Source organism: Clytia hemisphaerica, unplaced genomic scaffold, assembly GCF_902728285.1.
Source record: "Clytia hemisphaerica strain Z4C2 unplaced genomic scaffold, Clytia hemisphaerica genome assembly, whole genome shotgun sequence".
NCBI classification, from domain to species: domain Eukaryota; kingdom Metazoa; phylum Cnidaria; class Hydrozoa; order Leptothecata; family Clytiidae; genus Clytia; species Clytia hemisphaerica.
In genome coordinates this window covers 2,039,266-2,051,256 of record NW_027104551.1, presented here as the reverse complement: position 1 = coordinate 2,051,256, position 11,991 = coordinate 2,039,266, and the positions used below count along the sequence as shown (strand labels likewise).

The following is an 11,991-nucleotide window of genomic DNA, read 5'->3' as shown; positions in this document are numbered from 1 at the left end:
TCACAACAACTCAATATTTCGGTTCAGACATGGCGTCGCAAAGAATTTTTCAAAGATCTAGGCCCAAAGTTACTTGTAAGGATGATTAGAAATTTCCAAGTATAATGAGGTGAATAAAGCACATTTATATAGCAAATTTGGTATTCATCAGGGCGCAGTTTAAAGTGCTTTTAGTGTGCGACCACTTGGTCGAAAATTAGAGAGCGTCGACTGTATTCACGGCAAAAAATGGCCATTCATCACGCGTCAAGCAGACCCCTGGCTGAGCCTCTTAACTTATATTTTTTCAAAATTGTGCCCTTGACTTTTCAAATTTTGCACCCCGAGTGTTCATTAATTTGTACTAATTTAGTTATGAAGATTATTTATTAGATCAGAGTGAGAATATATTTCGAAAAGAAGGCTCGACTAGATAAATAGCACAGATTATTGCAAGCGAAGAGAGCGAAAAAATAGCTAGAATTTTAAAGTTTTTTCATCAGATCTGGTCTCGGGGCTTAATAGCTCAGGGTGGACTTTTGGTTACTTTGAATAATTTTCAGGGCAAAGATAAAAGAACTTGCAACTTTTTGTCAACTTTTAATAATTTTGCCATTTTTCAGGGCGAAAATACGAAAATTTCTCAATCTCTTTGCTTTGACAGGGTTCTAATTTTATCAACGATTCGTATCTTACAGGGTCCACTTTTCGAACTCCAGCGGGACGTCCCCGTCGACCGTTAAGGTCAGTGCCCCTCCGGGTCAAGTGCTCGCTCAGTAGGGGATTATTATAATCACGTTGTTATTTTTATTAGACCTAAAGGAAACTAAGCTTTGGCCCTAAATAATTACAGACACAGTCAAAGAAAAAAATCTTACCATCGTTTCGCAATCTCCTCGTACTCCATCTGAACTTGGTGATTATGTTTTCTGACATTATTACAGGATTTCGTTCTTGAAAGAAGACCATATTGCATCAATTCAAAAATAAGAATTTGCTCGTCTTCAATCTGAACTAACCCTGTGTAATTCATTTTGAAAGTGGTATAAATTTGTATTACAAGCATTAACTGGTCATGCTCAAAAAATTTCCTTTTGAAAAAATTAGCATCTGGACATCTGGGGTAGACAAATTTAAAACTCGTGCGACCTAAATGAATTATTGCCTTGATGCTTATCTGAATTGAGGATGGCTGCTGTACAACGCAGATTTTTACAAAGATGGGGAGCTCTACTGTTTGGAAATGACAAAATCGCGATTGTCCACTTTTTGCAAGGTCAAGGATTGCTGAGTATCGTGAAAGCCTGTCCAGGATGCAATTCTAACATGCGTTTGGAGCAACACGACCAATGTTGGGATGGATATCGGTGGTGAGTTATACTATTACTTATATTACACTTTTTTTGTCTGTTAAAAATAATTTAGTGTGTGTGATATTTAGTTTGATATTCGAAATTCAAATTTAGCTCTACGAAGGAGAGCAGTCATCTGCTTGATTTCTAAACCTCTTAAGATGTTAACCATCATTTCCATCAAGAATGGTCACTTTCCATTGCAGTGGTGGCACTACTTTAATCGGATTAAATTTCGCGAGATTAAATTTAGCAAGCCAAAAAATTCGTGAAATTTTATGGATTTAATTTCGCGAGTCAGCAGTTTGAAAAATTTCGCGTGGATTCAATTTCGCGTACAAGGCATTTATTTCCCTAAAAATTACACTTTTACGTACAATTTTTCACGGGCCTCTGCGCGAAATTGCGTGAAAATTAGTACGCGCGAAAATTAGTACCTTCTTTGTAATTTTACTAAAAGGTTGTTGTTTGATTTACATTGAAGCTTAAAATATAGAAAGATTCGATCATAAAAGTTTTCTACAAAAAGAGACCTGGCGTATCTGGTCTTCTAGAATGAGTCATGGTCCTCACATTACAAATTTCTCTTTCAGGAGATGCAATAGCCGTCCTTGTAGAGATTCGATGAGGCTGAGAGAAGGCACAATCTTTGCGAGTTGGCGAAGAGTATCTCTTCCGGACCTGTTTTTTACCATTTATTTGTGGGCCAACAAAGTTTCAATGACAAAAACAACCAACATCGTCGGCATCAGAAAGGAGCACACGATCAAAATGTTCCAGTTGTTGCGGCAGGTCTGTACGAATCATCTGCAAGCCAACCCGATAACTGTGGGTGGTGGTGGGCCAAACTTCGTGGTGCAAATTGACGAAAGTCAATTCCAACACGTTCAAAGGGTATGTTTGTTGTATTGGTATTGAATAGTAATTGCTCAATGGCAAGTTTTCTTTCGGGGGATTAATTTTGGAATCTCCCCCACAGTTCAGCTTTATCAGAAATTCAACTGTTCCTATTTCATAGGATTCGTGTTTTCAGTACATGAATTTTGGATCCTGATTTTGCTACGTCACTGAAGTAGTCAAACTCTTTTGCGAATTGAGATATAACTTTAACAAAGAGAGTGTCAATGTTCCAACAGTTCCTAAATTCCCAAGTCACTTACTAATGATTACAGCTTTTCCCGCCGTTTTTATTGAAGGGAAATCTGCACATATTTGTGCTTTTTCCCCTGTAAATTGAATAGAAAATAGCATGTAGCAGTTGCCCGAATCCTATGAAAGTGGCTAATGGGAATAATCTGTACACGTAGACAATTTTAAGATCACTCCATCGATTCAATAATTTGTTTTACAATTCAGTTGAAAAACTTTGGCTAAACAAATTTTCTTTCAGCTGTATATAGATTCTTTTTTATATGAAATTTAGTAAAGGGTCCCAAACCCTTAGGATCTGTGACATCTATTCTAGGACAAAACCTCGTGAATTTCTTTTGGATAGTTGAATGTATATAAAGTCATTTTTGCGTATCAAAACATTTCACCCATAAACCGCCAGTACAGCAATATACTAATTTGTAAAATACACAAATATGACAGGTTGCAAAACGCATAACCCAAAGCATGTTTTATTGAGGGGAGGGCTATTCCTAGGTAAAAATTCCAAGCGATTATTTGATGAAAAAGTCCACCCGAGAGAGGACATAATACTCTGAAATCCGAATTTGTTGAATTCTAGCTAGATTTAATTTCCAATCATAATTTCTAGGGAGGAGTCGGCAGAAGAAGACAACCTGTTTGGGTATTTGGGTTGGTGGATACGCGTTTCACCCCAGCCAGAGGTTATATGGAGATTGTCAACCGTCGAAACCGTCCCACTTTAGTGAATGTTATCAATAATGTTCTTAACCCAAACACTGTCGTCCACAGCGACCGGTGGCCGGCTTACAATCGGTTGCAACAGTTTGTTCCAAATTGTGTAAAACACAACACTGTCAACCACACCTACCATTTTGTGGATCCTCAAACTGGTGCACACACACAAGTAAGACCATGTGCCTAGTCTAAATTTTCAACACAAAATCAATTATCTCTTCACATAACCCGGGCCGGGGGTACTAGGTTTGCGGAATGACGGGCATGTGCCGCCCGACTTTTGTCCTTTAGAGGGAATGAAATCAAGGCTTTTTAGTGCTGGTGCTGGTGTTTTTCTAGATATATATTAAAAATAGCAATTAACCCTTTCAGTCCCACGCGACCGCACTGCGGTCCCTTTGGACCCTTCGTTTTTTCCCAGAGGACTGCACAGCGGTCCCCGTATTCAAATTGACATTATGGCGCTTTGGCGCCTCGTATCAAACTTTTCTTGGTCGCAAATGAAAATAGAGACATTTTGGCGCTTTGTGCAGAAAACCGCATTTAAAAAGAGCAACGTCAGCGAAAACTATAAGTTTTCAAAATGGCGAACCGCAGAGATGAGAAGAAAGTTTTTACAGACATCAATGAGATTTTGGACATTGTAATGGATGTCGAAAGTGGGGCAGAATATGATGTTGGAGACTCTGATTTTGATTCTGAGCCTGAAGAACAAACTGTTATTGATAATTTATCTTCTGAAGAAGAACAAATTCCAACTGATCAAGATCAAAACAATCTTGTACCACTGACGGAGTCGAACAACGCTCAGTCTACTCCGCTACCGGGAACTAGCAAATCTAATTTGGAAACTCTTTTACATGATGAAGAACTTTCTAATGATGAGAACACTGAACCAGAATCTACTACCCCAGCAGCAACAGCTCCACAACCTGTTAGTCAGAGACAGACAAGATCAAAGTATAGCGGTAAAGCGAGGAGATGTTTACAGGAAATTCAATCATCTGACGATAGTGATTCAAGTCGTTCACCATCACCCAAACGTAGTTGTGTTAGTCATACTAGTAGTGCTAGAGGGCCACGTACCAGAGGGCCCCGTACCAGAGGACCACGTACCAGAGGACCCCGTACCAGAGGACCCGGTGCTCGTGGTGGAAGGCGAGGTGTAAGAGGACCAGGACGTGGCGCTGTAGGAGGTCGTGGTCAAGTTTCGCAACCGCTGCCTAGTCGTGCACGTGGGGGACGTCGTGCTATTCAAAGCCGTGCTGCTGGACGTTCTGGCCGTGGGCGTGGTAGGGGCAGTGGCAGTGGCAGAGGATGTAGTCGTCTTGAACAGCAGCTTTTGAAAGCTCAGAAAGAGGATGATGCAAAGTGGAAATGGGACGTTATCGATGAGACAAATTTAAACGAAAATGACATTCCGTTTCATGAAGTATCCGGTTTGAAAGAAAGAATGAATTCCCAAACCCCTATTGCTTTCTTACAACTTTATTGGACTGATGAAATGTTTAGATTATTGGTAAATGAAACAAACCGATACGCTAGACAATTTAGAGAATTGAGCGGTCTTATTGTGGACTATGATGATGCTTACGTCAGTTCTTGGGTTGACACCGACATTGATGAGATGAAACGATTCATCGGTATTGTCTTCCTAATGGGTATTATCCACAAGCCATCAATCCCAATGTACTGGTCAACCAATGAACTGTTACAGACACCAGCATTTTCCAAAATCATGCCGCGTAACAGATTTCAGCTCATTTTGAAGTTTTTGCACTTCAACGATAACGAGACTTATGATCCGACTGATGAAAACCGTGATCGCTTACACAAAGTAAGGCCCCTGATTGAACTCTTGCGAGAGCGCTTTAAAAATGTTTATTATCCTGATCAAAAGCTTTCTGTAGATGAATCCTTAGTACTCTTCAAAGGGAGACTGAAATTTAGACAATACATCAAAACTAAGCGTGCCCGGTTCGGGATCAAGTTGTACGAGCTCACCACTCACGACGGCATCACACTTGATTTTCTTGTATACTGTGGCAAGGGTATGTATTACGATGACAACTTTGAGGACTTACCTGCATCAGAAAGAATTCCAGTTGCGCTTATGGAGCCCTACTTGCAACGAAATCACATTCTATACACCGACAATTACTATACCAGCCCTTCACTAGCAAAGTTTCTTCTTTCCCACGAAACCCATCTTGTCGGCACCATTCGTACAAACAGAAAGAACTTTGCTTACAATTTGAATGATGTAGATTTGGATAAAGGAGAAGCTTCATTTGCCAAACTAAAACGATTTGAAAAACCTCCCACCAATGATAAAACTGCCCAACCTTCAACCCCTGCCGGTGAACCGATTGCCCCTGCAGCGGAACCAAACGGACAAGAAGAAAACTACACCCAGGCTGATAACGAGAACGCCGCTCCCGCCGAGTCTGACACTGTGCCACATATGATAATATCAAAGTACAGGGCTGCCAAGGACAAAGCTAATAAGAAGCAAAAAGTCGTTCACATGCTCTCAACATTCCACAGCACTAAAATGGTTCGAACCGGGAAATTGATTCAAAATGCTCAAGTTCGAAAACCGCGAATGATTACTGATTACAACAAGCACATGGGGGGCGTGGACGGAGTTGACCAACAACTCCATGGACTCCATGTCCTAAGAAAAAGCTACAAGTGGTACAAGAAGCTTGCATTCAGGCTTCTTTCTCAGGCTGCACTGAATGCACACAAACTGTATTGTAAAGTTATGAAAGAGAAAATTTCATTTTTGGATTATCTTGTGAAAGTTATCAATGCGCTTGTCGTAACCGCTCAACCCAAAATGTCTATTTGGACGAAACAGTTAGCAGACTGCAGGGTCGTCATTTTGGCAGCTATAAGGAAGCAACTCCAGGTTCCAAATGTGAAAGGCCCTCAAAGAGATGTAGAGTTTGCACTGCTAAAGGCAAAAAAACTGACAAGGGACATTTACTGAAAACCACGTACATATGCCCAGACTGCCCAACTAATCCAGGGCTACACCCAGGTGATTGTTTTAGAGAATATCACACTAAAGTAGACTATAGTGCTTGAGGAACATTTCAGATATATTGTTGACATATTTTCACTTTGATAACATTTCCAATATTTTTCTAGTTCATATTTCTTAGTCGGCAGAAGATTTTTTTCTTGCATTTTTTAACAGTTTCCGGAATCATCTTCCTGTCAATTTGAAACTTTGAATGAGATATAGACACTAAAACTGCATTTTTACAATCTACTAACAATGGTGATCATCTTCTGAAAATTTGGTGTGGAAAGCTTTACTTCTTCTGGAGATATTATTATTAGAGTATGCGCTGCCGGGAATTGACTGATTTTTACCGGTTTTAGAAAATCTGCCATTATGTTTTTCCTGTTCCGCCATTTTGATTAGTTTTTTTTTCTTTTTACAGCCTAATAGTTTATCTTTCATTATCAATAGGAGTTTTTTATTGTTAAAGTTGTTATTACCTAAAAAATTTCTTTCAAACTCAAAAATTCAGTAATTTTTCAAATTTAATTTTCCTCATTTTCGGTCACGTGACTTTTTCATGACGTCATATCAAAAAAAATTTTTTTTCAAAAGGTTCAGAATTTTATCACAAAAAAATGGTGAAAGTTTGGTCAACGTAGCTAAAGCCGTTTTCGAAATATGGAGGTTTGGAGTTGTGCCGGTAAAATAGCATTTTTTAGCTCTGGGAAACTAGCTGTCAAAACTCTGGGACTGAAAGGGTTAAAATCTAATTTCAAAACTCATGTATTCACTTTCAGAATATCGAATCATATTGGAACAGATTTAAATTGAAGCTTAAGGCAATGAAGGGAATCCAGCTCCAATTCCTAACTAGCTACATGGAGGAATTTATGTGGAGGTAACTTCTTTGATTTTATTTTCATTAAAATAGCTTTTTTCGGAACTCATATTTTAATATTAAACAGTTGTTAGCGTTTAACAATCGAGGTTTTATGCGTTTTTGTTACATCCTTCTCTATGCAAAACTTGAACGGGTTTTCGCTGGGTTTTATGTTATTGAATCAAGCAGTTTTGTTAAGATTTCATCAAATAATGTCAAAATGTTTCGAATCATTTCAAAAATTTTAACAGCAATCTTGTTAGATTCTACCCTTGGGGTAAAGAGAGTAGGCGCTTCAGTAGTTGTCTAGGAAATTGTTCAAACTAATTTTAAACGTATTCTTGTTGTTTTAAGAGATTGGTATGGGTTGGATACTCCATTTGACCACATCATCAATCGCATAAATATTGACTATCCCCAATGATGATAGAGTACAACGTTGTAAATCTTTGTATTTTTTATAACTAAAGGATTCTTTTTCACAGAACAAAGAAAACATGCCAAGTAATTCATTGTTTTGCTTTATAATTTTCTTTATTTATTTTCTTTGTGTTTGCTAATTTAGAAACGGGACATTTGAAAGTGAAGGGGAATATTTTGGTCCGTAAAATTGATTTTGGCACGAAGCTGAGGGACAGTCGCTTGTATTGTCTGAGTTATACCTATGTACAAGTGGACTTCTAGGGGGTACCAAGTGGACTTGTGTTCAGGTACCGAGTTATTTGTGTTTGGGTCTCAAGCAGACTTGTAGACTTTTTTCATAAACATTTTAATGAAAGTTTAAAAATTCGTAATTAAAGACCAGAGACATGAAATGAAATCTTAAACAATGTTTCGTCCTTAAGTCTGGCTAATAGCATATGCGGTTCAAGCCACATACCTTGTAACATCATTTCGCTCTATCAATTTAACCGATTCGACTGGTTTGAGAGAAATTCGATTGTCAAGTGGTGCACTCGAGTTTTACTGACCATAAGTGATTTATTACGGATTCTGTGGATACAAAGTGTACTTGATCAGGGTACAAAGTATACTTGATCGGGGTACAAAGTATACTTGATCGGGGTACAAAGTATACTAGTGCAGGGTACAAAGTATATTAGTGATGGGTACAAAGTATACTTGATCATGGGTGCAAAGTATACTTGATCGCGGGTGTAAAGTAAACTAGTGATGGGTACAAAGTATATTTGATCATGGGTACAAAGTATATTTGATCATGGGTACAAAGTATACTTGATCGGGGTACAAAGTATACTTGATCGGGGTACAAAGTATACTTGATCGCGGGTGCAAAGTATAGTTGATCGCGGGTGTAAAGTATACTTGATCGCGGGTGTAAAGTATACTTGATCGCGGGTGTAAAGTATAGTTGATCATGGGTACAAAGTATACTTGATCGGGGTACAAAGTATACTTGATCATGGGTACAAAGTATACTTGATCGCGGGTGTAAAGTATATTTGATCAGGGTACAAAGTATACTTGATCGCGGGTGTAAAGTATATTTGATCGCGGGTGTAAAGTATATTTGATCAGGGTACAAAGTATACTTGCTCGCGGGTGCAAAGTATACTTGATCGCGGGTGTAAAGTATATTTGATCGCGGGTGTAAAGTATATTTGATCAGGGTACAAAGTATACTTGATCGCGGGTGTAAAGTATACTTGATCGCGTGCGCAAAGTATACTTGATCAGGGTGTAAAGTATATTTGATCGCGGGTGTAAAGTATACTTGTAATGGGTACAAAGTATACTAGTGAATTCGATCTGGTCAGTAAAATAGTTTCGGGTACAAAGTATAGTTGTAGCTTTCACAAGTATAGTTTGTACCCGTGTACCACGCTAACCGGACCTGATCCTGATAAGATCTATAAATTGTAAAGATGTGAGATTTTTTCATAGAGGTCAATAGACCTGAGAAAAACACTTCTATAAATTAAAATTAGAAAATTAAATTATAATTTCTTTACTCCACATTAGGGAAGCGACAATATTGGCTATATCGATTGTACAATCTTGGGCAAGACCATGTCCTCGTTAACATGTACATACAAACTGCCGAGAAGTGTAAAAGTAATTTTAATTTTCTCTTCATTTCATTTCATAATTCTTTATACAGTATATGGCCCCTAAAATGCTGGTGGCCCCTAAAATGTAGGTTGATGCTTAGGAAAGTATTTTGACCTGCAGTTACACTTTAAATTCTTCCTGAGTTATTTTGAATACTTTATGTTTTATAAAATAAAGAAATTTTTAGTTTCAAATAGTACATTTCGGTGAAATTATGTGGGTTACATTAATTATGAACCATCAAAAATACCAAAAAATCGTGTTTAAACTGACTCCAGCTTCCTAAATATCGCAGGTAAGTTCTTAATATTGGGTATAGGAGAGTTCCTTGATCCAATAGCTATTAGAAAATCCAAACAAAGTTTTCTTTGAATGCAGCCAATGAAAAAAATAGCTTCTTGAAGCTAAGCAGCATTTTCGGGGCCCCTGAGTCAGGATTATAAGGTCTGAAAAATCTGAATGTGAAAATTTAAAGAAGACCCTTAAAATGTCTTTCTACTGATAGAACCTGATACTTTTCCAAAGAAAAGTTATAAAATTTTGGAAAAAAATTTGTTGAATCGGCAAAAACAGCAAAATTTTGCATTTTTGTGTAAAATTAGGTGAAAAATTCTTTCAAAGTCTGATATCTTCTTATGGAGTAAGGCTTTAATCATAAAAATTTGACAGGAAACACCACATCCGACAAGAATTGTTCAAAAGTAAAACTTTTTAAACTTTTTAGTGACGTCAGCCGCTAAAAATTTCTTCATTTTTGAAATTTTCCAACTTGGCTTTGCGTTTAAAAAAACTCTCAAATTCGTCAACGTAAAACGACAAAGTTTATGTCAGTAGTAAGCCGGTACATTTATCGGATAACGAGAAAATGTAAACAGGTTTTTCTGTTTACTTCACTGTAATCCACAATTTGGATTTAACAAAACCTACATTTTAGGGGCCACAAACCTGCATTTTAACAACCATGAACATGCTGTGAAAATATAAGTAAACAATTTAAAGTTCATAATCCTCCAAATCACATTTTGAAACTATGATACAAATTTCAACTCGATAACAATAGTAGTTTTGGAAAAATCGCCAAAAATTCAAACCTACATTTTAGTGGCCATCGGAAAAATATGATCTAACTTTGAGCGATTAAAAAATAAAGTTACTATCATAGTTTTTAAAAAACAACTATTGGGAAAGAAAATAGAGGTACTGAAGGTTTGAACATTACCAAAAGCTCGGTGAAATATTTTTTACTAGGATCTCTAGAAAGAATTTAAATTCAACCAGCATTTTAGTGGCCATACACTGTAGCAAATAATCTTTCTTTTTTAATTCTGTTTTTGAAAATTAGCAGCTTCCAAAAAAACCTTAAATTAGTGTTTATCCTGACGAACCCAAGGCAAGATGTGTGCCATTATTGAGGTATTCTGATTCTATCTGATTGATTTTACAGTTACTTATTAACACGAAAGAAATCGTTTTTGGAATATTCAACAAAAGCGACCACTGGAATCTTTTGGTAAGCAAATTATCTCTTTTGGTATTTGAAACCAAACTCCCTTTAATTATTTTTAACATTATAGAATATATTTCACAGGCTATTGACCTCTTCGAAACAAGGAATTAAGTTTTTGTAATTTATAAAGTTTTTTCTTACACTCATCGAGCAATCGTTCTGTAGGACTTGAAACAGATTTGGAAACCACAACGTGGCTGAGTACGTACTAGACCATTCAATACTTCTGTAAAAAAGAGAGTTCGTTTGTTATCCTCTCAGGACGTCGGCGGTAAAGTTTCGTTGTGGTTCTTGGTTCTTGGCTTACGTAGAACAAATATCTTTGATGTTGCTAACTTGTCGTTTGTATGGAGATGCTTATACACTGTTTGTCCCCTCATTATTTTGCGCCTTATTTTAAGACTTGGTAGTTTGAGAAGGCGTAGTCAATCTTCATAAGGTTTTTTTTTGTATCGGCTAACATGACGTTTTTTATGAAATATCACATCGTCCAGTATCCAACCAGGATTACTCCCGTTAGGATTACGTTGGTGTGATATTTCGGGACAGCTGTGACCATTACCCCAAAACAGCTATGTAATTTATTAAATATCAGTGAATGAAATTGATGGACCCCTCAAAGTGTTCAAAATTATGATAAAGGTTGTCTTTTATTTTGTGTTGTTGTGAAGTTTATTTTATAATATGTTTCAGGGTTACATCTAGAAGAATACTATGTTACACTTGATTGGAGTTTGTTGTTTTGTTGTGGTTAATGTGTAGTTTTTTTTAAGTAACCTGCCATGTGTTAAAATACAAAAAAACTCCACTTAAAGATTCATCCTAACTTGCGTACATATATTTTGCAGATTGCTTATCCGAAAAAGCTCAAATTGTTACTTGTAAATCCACTTGGAGAGGGAGACATGCAAAAGCAAACTATTTTACAGACATGGGAGTAAGTGATTCAGTATTTTTTATAATCTTAGATGTCTAGTTTTCAGTTCGGGCAGATAGGGAGCTTACGCAACTAGGACGGCGACCTGATGGAGAACAATTTGATCGCATTTAAATAATTGCTAGATTTTATTCCTTTCAGATATTTTTCTCGGGAGAGTGATAGGTTAATTGGGTAATTACTTGACGTTTTATAATTTCAAGACGACTTCACAGATAAAATAACGTCCTTTTTAAGATGAAGAACGCGATAAGAGATTACAGAAGGTTTTGATCCCAGGGGAGAACCTAGCTAGCAGCTGACCATCTCGGCATTTTTTAGCTTTTCAAATAGGACGATTTCCTTGGCGAGACATCATCTCATTTTGAGATGATGAAT

General features: G+C 37.2%; 1 protein-coding gene across 1 annotated transcript; it reads left to right on the top strand.

Annotated features, from left to right (window-relative positions):
- The first annotated feature begins 1,167 nt into the window (after positions 1-1,167).
- Positions 1,168-3,387, top strand: LOC136822922 (uncharacterized). Its single transcript, XM_067079228.1, has 3 exons — positions 1,168-1,349; positions 1,925-2,225; positions 3,094-3,387. The coding sequence occupies exons 1-3, from the start codon at positions 1,168-1,170 to the stop codon at positions 3,385-3,387; spliced, it is 777 nt and encodes a 258-aa protein (XP_066935329.1).
- Positions 3,388-11,991: the final 8,604 nt, after the last annotated feature.